The sequence below is a fragment of the Pararge aegeria genome, chromosome 2 (assembly GCF_905163445.1).
Source record: "Pararge aegeria chromosome 2, ilParAegt1.1, whole genome shotgun sequence".
NCBI lineage: Eukaryota > Metazoa > Arthropoda > Insecta > Lepidoptera > Nymphalidae > Pararge > Pararge aegeria.
In genome coordinates, this window is record NC_053181.1 from 1,675,901 (window position 1) to 1,692,649 (window position 16,749).

Here is a 16,749-nt window from a genome sequence, read left to right on the forward strand (position 1 = left end):
ATTGCAGGCAGTGCATTGTGTCCAAAAACAGAGAAAACGCCTCGAGCACGTCTCACTTCAAACCCGCAGAATGTTGCCAGCTCACAAACTTTTTTCATTTTGTGGTAAACGTTTGGAACATTAGAGGTAAATTAATAAAAGTGGAGTGGTTTTTGATGCTTCAGTATTACAGAATGCATGCGGATTCCTAAGAACATATCTTAATTCTATGTATCAGAAATATTTCGTACCTGAGCACAAGCGTTGAGAATTCCAGATGTAGTTCCTTCAGGTTCGGGGTAAGTGACTTCGGAAGCGAACTCGAACCCAACGGGCAAATAGCCGGCCATGAAGAAACTGAAACAAATATCCCTTTTTTAGATTTCGAATAATTCTTAGACTACATCTCCATCAGGTGTGAATGCAGCCAAGCGTTGTAACTTTAGTAAAAAAGTTGCTGGCTCGCAATCAAAGTCTTTTTGGAGTATCTAAATATTTGAACACCAGAGTAAAATGGATCTTATTTTAGTTATTTTGAAGCTCTAATTTGCCTACAATTCTTCAGCTTGGGCTTTTGGCAGAACTTTGAAAAATAAAAATCAGTAGTACATGATTATCGATTCTAAAACGAGTGAGATTAGGCCCCTCTTACTTTGATGAAATCGAGTTTTCCATGCCTAAACGGAGACCCGATTGCGAGCGAGCAAATCTGGTAATAAGGCCTCGGGCTGGTCTGTTTACTAAAAAAAGAGCTACCTTATCTATTACCTCGAAATAAAATTAATTCAATGTAAACTTACCCAAGGAAAATGCTGCTGAAGTAAACAACAGAAATATATCCGCAGTCCAAGGTGAAGGTGAATATAATCATGCCGACAACTGTAGCTGCGTACACCGCGAGCGTGGTCTCCTTGAAGCGGTGAGTCTTGTCCAATATGAAGCCGCAGACCACAGAGCCGACCATACCAGCCACGACTATCACCAGGCCTATGCGACCGGCGTCTGCGTTAGCTCCCTGGAATCGGAGAACGAGTAATTTACATAAGACAATTATTAGGATAGGAATTATAGAACCCGGCATTTCTGACAAACAGTCACGTTTTGATTGACTCCTGCTAGTCAAATGCGTTCCGCAAAATTCTTAACAAATCCATTAAGTATATAAAAATTTAGACAAGTAATAATAAGTGCATCAGTGGCCAGAAAAATGCGGATTTCAAAGCAATTTTTTAGTAAGTATTCTGTAGAAGAATGTCCAAAATGCCTTTATTTATTTATTTTACACACAAAAAAGATCATGACATAAGATAAACATAAGAACAACAACCAATAAAAATAAAACTAGCTACTGCAGCCTGCAAACAAATGCGGTCCTATTGACCGCATTTGTTTGCAGGCTATGTGACTGACTCACGTTCAAGGATATGTTCCTTAAAAAAATAATTATACTAGATATATACTACTGCACTAATTGACAGTGATTTGCTAGTGCCCTTTAGGAAGTTCCACCCAAGTTATCTAAATAACATCATATTAACAAAATATAAATGGAACTTATCCATATACTTGGCCTTATTGGTTCTGCGGAATGGGCATAACCCGTCTTCTTTAAAACTAAAGACATACTTGTTTTTTATAATATAAATGAAACTATTCTTTCGAAAAAATATCAATATAATCACGTCTTTCATACGAAGAAAAACCACAAAGTCAAACACACGTTAGCATTAATATTGTTAATCCGAAGCAGACTAAATAAATACACTAATACTGACGTGTATAATTAAGACGTGTTCAGGGGATATCTTTCCATAATAGTCACAAAGTAAGGCATTTGAAGTTCATTAGAATGGTTGAGCGTGACGGTCAATTGGATTTTTTTCTACCTAGATAAAGCCATAGATATCCAAGGCTTAGAAGATATTTCTGAGATATTCCAGACGACCAAAAGATACAACAAAATGAAGGAACAAAAAGCAGGAATACAAAAACTTACCGGATAGTAAGTAAGCACGAGTTCGTTGAGCAGAGTCGAGATGGCGTAAAACACTCCGACGTTGAGACCGTAAGAGATGAGGAGTAAGATGTAGTTCCGATTGGTGAGCAGCTTCTTGATTGACTGCAGGAAGTTGGAGTCCAAAGCAGCACCCATATCTGCTGCTGCGGATGGGGGGCTTGGTGGTGCCGCTTTGAAAACTGGAATATCGATGACAAAATCAGTTTTCAGCATTCAAATTTACTTATTGCAGCCTTTGTTATAGGTTCGATATGCGTTCTTTTTTTAAACTCAATTTTAATTCGGTTCGACCATACCGATACCATATATCAGTAGGTATGTATTTAAATTTAGCCTTTTATTATTTGAATTCAAAACAATTGTATACCCTCAACTGTTTCTATCACTTTAGGTTATAAGGCCGCCTTTGCAGCCAAACGCTATATATAGCATCTTAATTTTCATGTAAATATTGTTTCTTTGACTCTAATTAAAGGTTATTTGAAATTAGGTACTATTTTTGATCCATCTAAATGTTAAACCCCAATAAACGTAAACAAATGCTTTGCTCTGGATGTGATGGTTTTTGGTTTTTAAACCGGTGTTCAATTAGATCATTTTCACATGAGTTTTTTGTCTAAACGCTACGGGAATGTATTAGGAAAATGAAGCTTAATTTTCATAATATATCATGGAATTCCGCAAAGTAGCGCCTGCTTCGATCAAGTTAGTTATGTACGTCAAAAATTTAATTAATTAAATATCACTTTTCTTAAATATAGTTCAAAGGGTACATACGTGACTGTCTACAAATCTAAAAATATTATAAAATAAATACCACTTGCTTTAACGGTGAAGGAAAACATCGTGAGGAAACCTGCATGCCTGAGACTTGAGAATTCTCCATAATGTTCTCAAGGGCGTGTGAACTCTACCAATTTGCACTTGGCCAGCTTGGTGGACTACGGCCTAAACCATTCTCAATCTAAAAGGAGACCCATGTCTTGCTGTGGTCCGGAAAATTGTTGATGATGATGATAATACGACAAAATGCATGCATCTTGGATAATATTTTTTGTATTGGAGAGGGTCTCTAATTTCCGCCAGTTGCACACCCGCTTTGCACACCACGTTGGTATACTCACAGAGAACAATAAACACGAACAGAACGCTGGTGAGACCGGCCACCAGGTAAAACATGACCTGCAGGTCGGCACCGATCTCTTCCATCGTACCCTGGGCTCGCACCAGCATCGGAGGCAGAAAGAATCCCAGCGCTACGCCGAGCTGTGAACAAAATACAACAAATTATCTGCAGATAACTATTATACCTATCCTGCCCATTACCACATAACTGGGACATCCGATGTGCGCTTGGGTACCGTCAAGCGAAAGTGTACGGTTGGCAGGATGACTAGACATCGAGTATGTCACAAGAAGCAGGTAGGTACTTAAGGCTTAAATTGATAATCCCTCCAACACTAATAAATAATTATAAAAAAGCAATGTGTCGTCTCTTGTTTTGAACGTGTCTCATTGTAAGTTGTCAGATCGAAACTGCAATGTTTCTTACTAGATGGCGCTACAGTCGCTATAAGTAAATAAGTAAATAAGTAAATAAGTAAATACGTGTGCGTGTGCGTATGTGTGTGTGTGAAATATTTCACAGGGCATGCAAGGAACACGTCCTTTAACCGCTACACTGGCGACCACACCCTTCAGCCGGGACATAGCAATGCTACTTGACGACAGCGATACTTACTCCGCGTCAGAAATAAGTATAATACAGTGGTAGTAATTCTAAAGATTGTTAAACTTTAAAATGATGTTGGAAAAAAGCAATCTGCTTAGTTTGTTGCCGGCTCTTCTCAGTGGAATCTGCCTTCCGAACCGGTGGTAGAGTCACTACAAACAGACCGACTTGACGTTTCAAAAGTGCTTATCAATTAGGCCTACTTGAAATAAATGAATTTTGAATTTTGAATTCTCCGGACGAGCTCTACTACTAAAAAGTAAGCGGTGGCTCAGTACTCCCCTTTCCAAATGACCTTGTATCACACGACTAGGTCCCAACAAGAACGGACACAATTAACAAGCTGCAATCTGAACAAATCCATGACACCTAAATTAGGCTATCAGTGTGACAGTCGGACTAAATCCACGCCAGCCCCCCTCTCGGAGTGCCAGGACCAATTGGATAAACGTTTCCTAGCGGGCAATCGGGCTGGCGGGTAATCACTGCTATGGAAACTCTACTGTGACTCATTCCACATTACGACTCACAAGAAATGGTCATAAATTAGAATAGAATAGAATTTGTTTATTTACCAGAACACCACAAACAGACTTACATACGGAGTAACTTAAAAATTTTGTACTTAATTATTAATAGCTTAAGTCTATGACGTGTCGTGCCAATAAAAAGGTTCTGACTCAGCTTAATGCTCCGGATACTAATGTACCCACAACGCTGGTATTCTGTCAGTACCTATTTAGTTGAGGGAAGTCCAGTTATGAAATCACATATAAAAACAATAAAAAAAAAAATATATATATAAAAACTTTATAAAAGAAAGTAAACTTCATTATGGAAAGAAGATGAAAATTCATTTTTGTTTAAGTAGTAATGGAAAAGTATGTTAGTCAGATAATAATTTTTAGTTTTTAGTAGTTATTATTGTAAGATAGTGCCACATTAGATTTTTGAATTAGTGTCATCTGCATATCGTCTGCGAAAGGTAGGTACATAAGTCATTTGTGGGATTGAGTATTCGCTTTTATAATATGGACCTACCAATCCTAGGGTAGTTTTGGACCTACCAATGAATAAGTTTAAAGAATATGTTAAAACGCATTCATTACAGCGAGGTTTCTATAGAATTGATGAGGTTGCTTGGCAGCATCCGGCTCCGCTTTCATCTCTCACAAGATAGAAAAATTAATGTTGAAATGAAAAATGTAAAATGTAAACAGTTGATGTTGACAAAGTGTAACTGCTGAGTTTCTTGCCGGCTTCTTCTCGGTAGAATCTGCCTTCCGAACCGGTGGTAGAGTCACTACAAACAGACTACTTGATTGGCTTATAGTTAAAAATATATTTTGAATTTTGAATTAGTAGAAATGTTCGTCTTTTGAAGTCTAGAACCTGACCAACCTGAGAAAATTTTGTATTGCCCCTGCTTGGGATCGAACCCTGCACTTACCGCATGTTTGTCAACGCTATACAAAATTATCAAGCTACAAAGCATGTAAATCAGTTTGGTGCTCTAGATTGCTTATCGAATTACCTAGGTAAATCGAATAAATCGAATAACTGGTATAGTTTTTTTTATTCCACTACAAATTCGCCTTAGACTACAACCTCACCTGGTGGTAAGTGATGATGCAGTCTATGCTGGTAGCGGGCTAACCTGTTAGGGAGTATGTTAATAGACATACCCCTAATAGATAACTCCGCGACATCTTAACGTTAAACTAAATCACTTAGGCACGCCGTTGTCTACAAAAAAAAACTAAAAAACATGTTGGAAGGAAATCTTATAATTATGTATTAATACGAGTATATCGTGATCGTAAAACTTTGTCTGTTACAGTAAATTGTTATTACTAGATTTACTAGAATGTAAATTTAATTGCACGCCTCATAAGCGAAGCGTTGAGGTTGTGCTCTACTCTCGACATTTCAAAAAAAGCAGTTTTCACGAAACTGAAATTGATTTTTTGTTATTTATATTGCACTTACAGGTTAATTTGAGTACACTAATATCAAGTCAAATAATTTGTCAGGCACATAAAATACATTTCAATAACAATTTTTTTGTTTAACATAGTAAATAATAACATTAAACATAATCTTTTCTGGACGTCCGTGTATGGACGGGTGTAGTATGTGGCATCAAAATTGGTCGAAAAAATGATCGTATCGGAATAATTTTTTTTAATTATCTAAAGTAACACACGACATAATTTCTTAGTTAATATGAGCGTTCAATTCACTGTCGTTAAATTTCCATGTAATTATTCTACCTAATATTAATTGTAACTTTCAATGTGCAACCATTATGACATTCCCGTGTCTTGTTTACAAAAAATGAATAATATGAAAAAAAAAATTTGTAATGAGCATTGAAAGTTTCAGTTAAAAAAAATTCAATTTTATTGTGAAAAAAATGAGATTATGAGGCGTGCACTTTTGGATTTTCCAAATTTTTTAAAACTACTTTAAATGATGTTGTATTACTTAAAATTGATGAATCTAATAGTAAACTTTGACCCTCCTCTACCGGCAAGTCTCGTACGAGGTGACTTAGGGAATATAATTGAGAACGGGCAGTAGCGTTCTCTGTGCTACTACTACCATCCTCTACCATCGCCTAAGCGTCTGCCCAGAGTGGTAATTATAGGCAATAGGCAATCCCTCCCGTTGGGAGAGGCCTTTAGTCTGTTGTATAGACTGTTACAGACTATTGATGTGCAAAGCCTAGACATAAGTTCCATCATAAATAGAATACGCAACAAAATATATCTAGTCTCTACAGTGACTTATTTCAGTCAGTATATATGTGATTTTTTTTTTTTATTTATGAAATAAAACAATCACATTACAATGGTGAGAGGTTTGTCCCCGGTGCCTATCTGCAACGATTACCTTAGGTGTTAATTAGAAGAATAAAAAACCAGCTGTGGGAAAACATATTCCTACATTGTAGACCGACAGGAACTAAGTAAGCGTATAAATTTTAGTTAATAACAGTAGTACGTACCAAAATAAATTAATTTAAACTATACTAGATACAAAAGGGTCAGCCAACTAACTTCGCTAAAAAGTATTCTTTGAGTTAGATATAAACAACAAGACATAAACATACAGAAAATATGTCAATAAAAATTTAACGCAAAGTATAAAATGGCGTCCTTATCGCTACATAGCGATCTCTTCCCGGCAACCAATGGCGTAAAACAGAGCTCAAGAAGAGATGAAAATCCTTTTAGTGTATTTTCCTGTCCCAGACGGAAAGGTAGCCTAATGCAATATATTATGCAAGTTCCCGCGTAACTAGATTCATTTCCATAAAAGAGGCTTGAGAATAGAGGAAAATTGAACATCCGCTGATTATATTCGAGACAATTTGAGCTTTATTTTTATGGCGGGAAAGGAAAATTGCTGTGAGAGTGTGTTCTTATCGCCATAAACCAGACTCCGTGAGTGAATATGATAAATAGTATAATCATAATAAAGTTTTCTATTTCCGTTGATAAATGAAGGAAACACATCTTTCGTATTTCATAAATTCCAAGAAAAATTCTTGCTACTGGCAACTTTCCTGAAAACCGTAGCTAGTCTGGTACGGTGGGAGGTTCCTAGGCCGTGGCTAGTAACGTAAAGACGTGCCACCAAACGATTGACCGTTCCGAAACGAGCCATTACAAATGCCGGGATCAAACCCGGGACCTTCCATAGTCAAAGTCAAAAGTCAAAAATATCTTTATTCAAGTAGGCCCACAGGTGGCACTTTTGATGCGTACATAAGAATTACACGGTAGTGAGATGATGGCGATAACCACATTCGTAAACTTAAAACTAAAGCTACGAGGGTTCCAAACGCGTCCCGGTCTAAGAAGAAGCCCACAACAAACTTAGCCGGGTGTTTTTTTTTTTTTTTCTTGTTATCGCCATCTCACAATGTAATTTTAAATTATTAGAAGAGCAACCTGGTTAGAGCAATAATTTACACCCAAGCTTTTTTATCGTTTACGTAGTCCTTTATACTATAATAGGACTTTTCTATAAGCTTACGTTTAATACAAACTTTGAACTTTTTAAGAGACATCTCCAAGATGTCAATTGGTAGTTTATTGTAGAATTGTATGCAATTTCCTTTAAACGAATTATGAATTTTATGTAACCTAGTATATTGCACTGTAAGTTTATTCTTACTTCTAATGTTTAAATTATTGCAGTCACATTTTTTCTTAAATTTAGAAATGTTTTTATGGACGTACATTAAATTTTCAAATATGTACTGACTATACACTGTCATTATTTTAAAATCTTTAAATTTATCTCTCAATGACTCTCTCGGACCCATTTTGTAGATAGAACGAACAGCCCTCTTCTGCAGCACGAAAATAGTGCTAATATCAGCAGCATTACCCCAAAGTAAAATTCCATATGACATAATGCTGTGAAAGTAACTAAAATATACCAGTCTAGCAGTTTCTACGTCGGTCATATGGCGTATCTTCTTTACCGCATAGGCAGCAGAACTAAGCCTGTTCGATAAATTATTAACATGAGGGCCCCATTGAAGTTTAGAATCTAACGTTATTCCTAGAAAAACTGTCGTATCCTCCAGTTTCAGTTCCTCATTATTAAGTAGTACAGTGGTTTTCACGTGTTTAACATTAGGTAAAGTGAATTTTATACACTTGGTTTTTTTTCCGTTAAGAACCAAATTATTAGCTTCAAACCACTGTACCACTTTAGCGAGAGAGTTGTTTACGTCGTCAAAAGCTAGTTCACGTCGATTTATTTTAAAAGTCAGTGATGTATCATCGGCAAACAGAACTATCCCGTGTTTATCCTTGGCAAGGTAAGGAAGGTCATTAATGTAAATAAGGAACAGAAATGGTCCTAATATAGACCCCTGTGGGACACCTATTTTCATAACTGATCCATTAGACCGTTTTCCATTCACGTCGACTTTCTGAATTCTATCGCGTAGATAGTTACTCATTAAGTCTAGAGCTACACCCTGAATTCCATAGTGGTGTAGTTTCCTAACTAACGTTTCGTGTTGAACACAATCAAACGCCTTAGATAAGTCACAGAACACACCAAGTGCATCACGTGACTCCTCCCAGGCTTCAAATATGTTTTGTATTAGCTCAACACCTGCGTCGATTGTTGAGCGACCCCGTGTGAAACCAAATTGCTTAATATGAAGTAAATTATACTTATGAAAATGGTAAAGTAATTGATTTAAAATGAGTTTTTCAAAGATTTTACTGAAAGTGGGTAGTACGGATACTGGTCTAAAGTTAGTGGGGTCAGAAGTACTACCCGATTTAAACAATGGAACTATTTTACTAAGTTTCATTAAGTCAGGAAACACACCACAATCTAAACAATTATTAAATATTAAGGCTAAATCGGGTGCAACAATATCAATTAATGATTTGACAACGTTTACGGAAATGCCCCACAGATCATTTGTTTTTTTATTAATTAATAATTTAAAGGCTTTAATAACGTCAGAGCCACTAACATGCGTGAATTTAAAAGAATGGTTACACTCAGGCACATTTTCCTTTAATAGAGAGAGAGCCATATCTGGTGAAGAGTTTAATGATTCTGTTGTGGAGACGGGAATGTTGGTAAAGAAGGTTTCAAAAGCAGTAGCCACCTCGAAATCTGTTGTTAAGGCTTTATTATCTACATTAAGTTTAAAATTAATATTTCGTGGTGTTACTCTTCCCATATTAAAGAACAGCGCCACGGAGGTCGTCAATTTTCAAACTAACCTTTTTGCTATCTTTAGCTATACCCTACAAATTACAATCACAATATACACAACTTATATTTCTCTAACTAGTGTTATTATGTAAACAATATTTTCATCACTATTTTGTGTAAAGTAAGTATGATTCAAAAAAACATAAAAAGTGCCATAAAGTAAATAAAAACAAACACTTCAAAAAGACATTTTCTTTATGTAAGTGACGTTTTATTACTTTCTTGACAATTTAAAATTATCTTTGCACTAAAAAGTAACAAAAAGACTGTTTACATTATAAGACAAGTTAAAAAAAAAAAACAATTGTACCAAGAGAGTTGTACCAATATTCTAAGGCATACTTATCTTCAGAAGTATATACTATTAGTAGTATTCTAGTAGTACTTCAGAACTATATAGTACTAGCGTACCCAGCCCGCTTCGCCGGGCTAGCTATTTTGCTTTATTTTATTTAAACAATAAACTTAAATCATTAAATTTTTAATAAAAGCTGTATTTGACAGTTCAAAAATAGGAGTGCTCCGATCGTCACCAAATTTACAGGATTACTTGTCAGGTCAATCCGGAGGTTCCCTGAAAGTTTCATTAAAATCGGTCCAGCAGTTTCGGAGCCTATACGGAACATACCCACACACTTACTCTTTTATATATATATATATAGATAGATGTATTTCAGAGAGTCAAACACTTTTGAAGGTTTAAGAAGCTTACCTGATTACCAAACACGCCGATACTGCAAGCAGAGGAGACCTGATCAGCTCCGAACCACACAGCTGCCAAGCGTGGCGGTAAGTTGAGGATGAAGACTTGGGCCACTGCCACCACAGTCTGGCCGGTGAAGCCGAGCCAGAACATGTCCTGCGGCACTGAGAACACCTTCAGCCAAGCGCCCGCGCATGTTCCGAAGGAGCCGATGATCGTTGTCACTCGGAGACCCTGGAAGGAAATACAGCGATAGATAAATATATATAGTTTTTATTGCACATACAGAAAAAAAAGTAATTGAACAAAACAAAAGGTAAATAAATATATATGAGCAAAAGCGGCCTTATCGCTTGAAGCGATCTCCTCCAGACAAACTTTACACCTACTTAGCCCTTGATTCTAATTTAATGCAAGAAAGATGTTTTGACGATCTTTCTGGCGTAAATGCTGTGAATTTAAGTGTGAGATCCCAGGTTCGATTTCCGGCAGGGGCAATATGGGAATTTATAATTTCTGAATTTTCACTGGTCTGGTTTGGCTTTGGCCGTGGCTAGTTACCACCCTGCCGAGAAAAATGTGCCGCTATGCGATTTAATGTTCCGGTGCGATGTCGCGTAGAAATCAATTAGGGGTATGACTACCATACTCCCTAACAGGTTAGTCCGCATCATCCACCGTACCATCTTAGACTGCATCATCACTTACCAGGAGAGATTGCAGTCAAGGGCTAACTTGTAGTAAAATAAAAAATATAAGAAAGTCACTTCAAAACACAAAACAAAATCAAACGCAGACGAAGCCGCGGGAAACTGCTAGTATGTTATAAAAGGTGGTAAAAAGTACGTACGGGTGGTGAAAATTAAATGCACTTTTCAATAACGTCCATTTACTTGTGATTTGAAACCATATAAGTAGCTATATACATATATTGCTCAGCTCGCATTTTGTAGGTATATATTACTACACATAAATGTTGGGATAAGTATATAAAAATGGTGTAACAATTAAACCACTGAAATAAAACGTATGCTAGTAAATAAAATATATCCACATACTAATACGGACGGAGGAGTAAGCAATTTCCAACACTTATAGTTTATAATAGAGAAGAAGTGTAGAATGCTCATTTTTGTTTTTAATTAGGCATCAAACATCCAATATATCCATTTAAAAAGAAAAACAATCATTACACATGATTCCTAAACTGAATCCTTCTATATATTCAAGAGATATTTAAAAAAAACATGAAGAAAAAGAATTATCCGATAATATGAAATAAACATCAGCTAAACCAGTTCAAATTGGTAATGGGTCCAAAAATTTCCACTTGCAGTTTATTAAAGTTTCAAACGAAACTTCTCGAAATCAAATCATAAATGCTCGTTGCTCGATAATCGATCCGATTAATAACTTTTAACTGACGAAGTGTTTTCCGATAAACAATGTTCTGCATAAACCAATCTCGCAAGGAACTGAGGAAAATCGATAAATAATACAAAAGATTTCCTTCCCAGTGGGATCGGATTGACCTTACTTGTCCGCCGTTTTGATTTGAAACGCTCAGAGATTTATATATTTTAACTAAGAAGAGATCTTGATTAGGTAAGATAATATAGAACTATTTTATATAGTACGACTATTTTTCGTGTCTACCATTATTTCAGTTTTGTGGTTCGGTAGGCTTTTTAACTATGTTATATTCTCAGTAATTTGATATTTACGTTTCTAAAGTGGTATTTTATATTGTTTCTAAAAATCTAAAAATTTGTTTTACTGTCATAAGTTCAAATGTCGGGCTCTGTGTACGAGTATTTCCCAGTGGCTATTTTGAGACCTATCTATCTATTGAACAACTCAAGGAAATAAGATTTTAAAACGCAATTTGACGGTAAAACCCATTTGCGATTATAATAACCTGTATCTTCCATAATAATTATTTGGTAGCTACATTAAAATTATGTAACCGCGTAATTTGAGGTAGGTATATTTATTAATTAAGTTTACCGCAAATTATTTTAATACACATTTTTTTAATAATCTCATACGGAATACGTTTAAATAATTACGTTTTAACTAACTAGGTACTTGCCTACTTAAATTAAATTAAACAACTGGCATTTGGCCGGGTTATTCGTTCGAGTTTATGACGGTTTTTTACGAATTCCGTGGGTTCCTGTCGTTTATTTTTCTGGTATTACCAGTAGCATAAGTTACTCTCCGTCCTTTCAACTAACTCTCGTTACTTCTTCGATATTGACATATTATTGTATTGCTTGGACTGATATCCGATTAAGACGTTGGCGGTGTTTTTGCCATTTTGCTAAGGTTTTATGGTGAGGAATTAAGCAACAGTTATATTAAAATGAAAAACAAAAATTGTATATTTTTTTATTTATTTCATCAAATAAAAGTTATAAGTAGGTACATACTAACGTTGTTGCCAAAACCATTAAATATTCAATGGGATATTAAAAGAAATCGTCACTCTATACTTCCTTGGTAATGAAAATTGATAAACATTACAATCATGATATGATGATTGTATGTTAAATATTACCAACTCACTACAGGGCAAGGGTCTCCTCCCACAATGAGAACAGGTTGAGGCCGTAGTCCACCACGTTGGCCCAGTGCGGGTTGGTGGACTCCACGCGCGATTGATAACATTACGGAGAACTCTCAGGCATGCAGGTTTCCTCACGATGTCACGAATCTCAGATGTACTCGAATAGTATGAGATTGGATTTAGATAATAATTAAATGGGTATGTCCGAAACGGCTGGACCGATTTCAATGAAACTTTCAAGGAATCTCCGGATCCTGTAAAGTTTGGTGACAATCGGAGCACTCCTATTTTTGAACTGTCAAACTGTCAAATACATCTTTTATTTACTATGATCATATTCTATTGTTGGGTGTACATGGGTGTAGATGGGTATATCTTCACCCGCTCGAGAAGAGAATAAATAAATATATAAAAAATTTAATGATGTAAGAACCTACAGAACACGGGTCTCCTCCCACAATGAGAAGGGGTTATCACGCTGGCCCAGTGCGGATTGGTGAACTACTTTAAACGCACATAACTTCGAAAAGTTGGAGGTGCGTGCTGGGATTCGAACTCTTTCCCCCGAAAGAGAAGTCGAGCTCCTACCCACTGGGCTATCACCGCTTCACAATATCCCTTTCACAATGTACTGCTAATAATCGAGAGCTGTGTGATTAAGAAGCAGCTTCAAGAAATTGTTGGTTACGATGGTTAAGCAACAATGACATTAAGTCAGTAAATATGACAAGTTTGTCTAAAATACGTTAATGTCAGCTTCTTAACCAAAGACGAATGGTATTCGTTTAGTGTAAGGGGAACCTCTGGACAGTTACACCCAACATTCTGTGGAGTATAAGGCTTGAAGAATCCTTGAATGACTTTACAATGAATAATTGTTCAGACAATTACACCCAACAATGTGTGGAGTATAATTTGTAGGAATTATAAATTACACCATACAGTTTCTCCCGCTTTTCACGGAGTATATAGCAAATTACGCTTCATTTTCGTTATATATCATGGGCTTCCGCAAAGTAACGCTTGCATCTATCCAATAATTTAAACTGTGGTGCACATTTTTCTCTATTTTATTTTAGGAGCCAAGGTATATCCATCCAATTTTGTCAGAAAAATTCCAGACTTCCATACGAACTTTAGTTGCTTTAGGATGGACGCGTTGGTTCTCAAAGCCGTCAAAGATATTCTAAGCATTTCCCTCCAGCACCACATCTCAAAGGCTATCTATGCGTTTACGGTTTACGGATCGGGGAGTCTGCGGACCATGTCATGGTCAGTCCTTTATATGTCTACATAAATAGAGAAAGATACCTATGATGTAAGTCCAATATTTTGCGGATTATTGCACATTCTTGCTAACTTAGCTGCCAAAGAGTGAAATCCTTTTAAAAGTGTTCAAAACTTCTGTATCGCAGATTGTCCTAGCGTTCCCGTTTTACACAAGTTGGAACACTATTATTATACTTTACAGAAACCGTTCCACCGACTAACTTTCAACGAAATAACAATTTTCTCTTTGTAAAAGTTAATGCTTTTTTTCTCCTATTCATTGGGTTGTTTAAAAGTTTGAATATTTCTTAATTGCGAAAAAATTAACTTAATTTTTTTTAACTGTTACAAAAATGAAGTCCCTATAATTGTCTGAGCTATTAATAATTGTAAAGTCAACATCTAAGGATGCTCCGGTGCGAAACGTGCGTAGAGAGAGTAGTACATTGCCGAAGATCTGTCAGACTTATCTTATGTTTGTGCGTGTGTCTGTGTGTTGGCCTATCTATAACTTGCATTATTATGCTATAATAAAATATAACATGCATTAACGGTGAAAGAAAACATTGAGAAGAAACCTGCCTGCCGGAGAGTCATGTCCTCAAAGGCGTGTGTAACAAACAAACAAGCATCGATATTTTTATTAGTTCAGGTAGCTTATTGTCCTGGTCATAAGATTCCTTTTTACCCCCGGTAAAGAAACGGGATTCTTTTAAATACCAACACAAACATGGATTAAGTCGCAGGCAACAATTAGTAATAAACTAATTTAACCATTAATTTTAAAGCTGTGCTTTTGTCCAAATATTAAATATACACCTCTTCTCGCGCCGGCATTTTAATTGCTTCAATTTCGAAAAGACGTGATGTTTTTGCATTCAAAAATTCATTTGCATTTTAGCACGTTTTAAAAGTCCGCTGCAGCGTGGCTTCAAACCTCAGAGGATTTTAAATTACAGTAGTAGCGGGAAAGCCAGCTCAGCTGTAAACACGTGGCGTGCTCGTGCGTACAAAGTGTGCGATAATGACTGCCTAACCCGCGAACTAGTTTGCATGGGTGGCTCTGGAACTACGAAAAATAATAATAAGCTTTTAAGGGGGTCCGTACACGGAGCAATCCGTCGCTTGACACTCATCGCAAGCGACGGGTTACATGTGCATGTCCAAATATCTGCTTTGAAAGCGATCTCGGAGATCGTATGCAATTCCGGTTCTTTTTTAAATATATTGACAAGTGCTCGAATGCAATCACACCTGATAGTAAGTAATGAAGCAGCCTAAGTTCGGGTATGTTTGTCTAGAAGATGCCTATTCACTCTTGATCTGAAGGTACCCAGAATATATGTATCGGGGAAGGCGGGAGATGGGAGGGCATTCCAGGCCTTTGCGTGGCGTTTCAGAAAGAAAATTATTAGAGGTAATTGTTTTAATATTAATGCCATATATGATATACCTAAGAAGAAAGCCGCTACTGTATTTTAGACTGCATCACTATTTACCATCCAGTGAAATTGTAGTGAAGGGCTTACTTATCGTGGAATAAGAAAACGCGAGTTACTCAGAGGTGCTAGCTGGGGATCGATAGCATTTGAAGACAATTGTTTGAGGAGGTGGTTATTTTTGACGGACCAAGCCGATGGCCTTTTGGTAAATGGAAAACCATCGTCCATGAATAGAGCAACACTTCGCAGGGCAGGATTAGGTCTCATGTGCCGATAATTAATTACACCGGCAATCACGCCCTACAGACCGGAACACAGCATTGCAACAATGGTACTTTGCGGCAGAAATAAGCACGGTGGTAGAACTTCGCCGGACGAGCTCTGTCACTCAAAAAGCTCTGTTACAACTCGAAAAAAAAAATATTAAAGCGAATATGACAAAGGACAAAGTGGGACAGAGTGGAGTAAATTGCCTGCCCGGTACAACGAAACAACTTTGAAAGCAAAGTTAGTGAACAACGAATTGACAGCTAGTGCTTTCAGTGTTCATAGGTGCCCCATATCCAAAGTTAGGTGCAGGTACGTAGGTGACGTAGAGTTAGTTTGTGTCTCGTCACTGAAATTTCAGCTAGAGTAGGTATGTCTACCGGCAGATGTTGTATTCGCTACCCGTAAGTTTAGTTTTGGTTGAATCCATGTTTATCAATCTATTTACGTTTGAGTTGCCTTGCGTATGTCTCGCACAAACTCAAAAATAGCCGCTCTCTGCATTTTTTTTTTTGCTCTGTTAGTTCCAATTGAGGTTCGTTCCAATTCAATTCAACAATCAATTGTTCCAATTCAGATTGAGAGAACCAAAAGGAACAGGGAAATATCTAGGAAATCTCTTAAGTGCAGATTGCCACTTCGAATATTATCTTTCTCGCATAAATAGATGGTGTTTTTTAAGTACTACAAAGTTCACGCTGGGTCATATAGTATATCTTTATTATAGAAGTTACATATACTATATCCATGGGCTTGGTCCGTCAATTATTACTATAAAAAAGTCACCCAAAACTTTTGAGTCATAAAACACATACAACAACAGCACGTGAGATTGTACTTAGTTAAAAGTACAGAATCACTTAATAAAAACAGTCTGGTAAAGAATTTCTTGTCTGACCTTAATAAAATGATTATTCACCTTAGTGTTTTAAATTAATATTTTTATCCTTTCCACAAACGTTATCTTTTGCGCTTTATCTCAAATAGGTGATTTCTTTAATAGTCTGT

The 16,749-nt window shown here is 36.6% G+C and overlaps 1 protein-coding gene across 2 annotated transcripts in view; it reads right to left on the reverse strand.

Moving 5' to 3' along the window:
* The window catches only part of LOC120630423 (feline leukemia virus subgroup C receptor-related protein 2), a 56,688-nt gene that overhangs the window by 1,119 nt on the left and 38,820 nt on the right, over window positions 1-16,749 (reverse strand). For both annotated transcript variants that reach the window (XM_039899654.1, XM_039899662.1), the window contains exons 2-6: window positions 10,204-10,428; window positions 3,121-3,262; window positions 1,976-2,175; window positions 780-994; window positions 231-336 (exon numbers count right to left, since the gene is read on the reverse strand). In XM_039899654.1, the coding sequence (XP_039755588.1) occupies window positions 231-336; window positions 780-994; window positions 1,976-2,175; window positions 3,121-3,262; window positions 10,204-10,428 (888 nt within the window). The remainder of the gene's footprint in view (window positions 1-230; window positions 337-779; window positions 995-1,975; window positions 2,176-3,120; window positions 3,263-10,203; window positions 10,429-16,749) is intronic.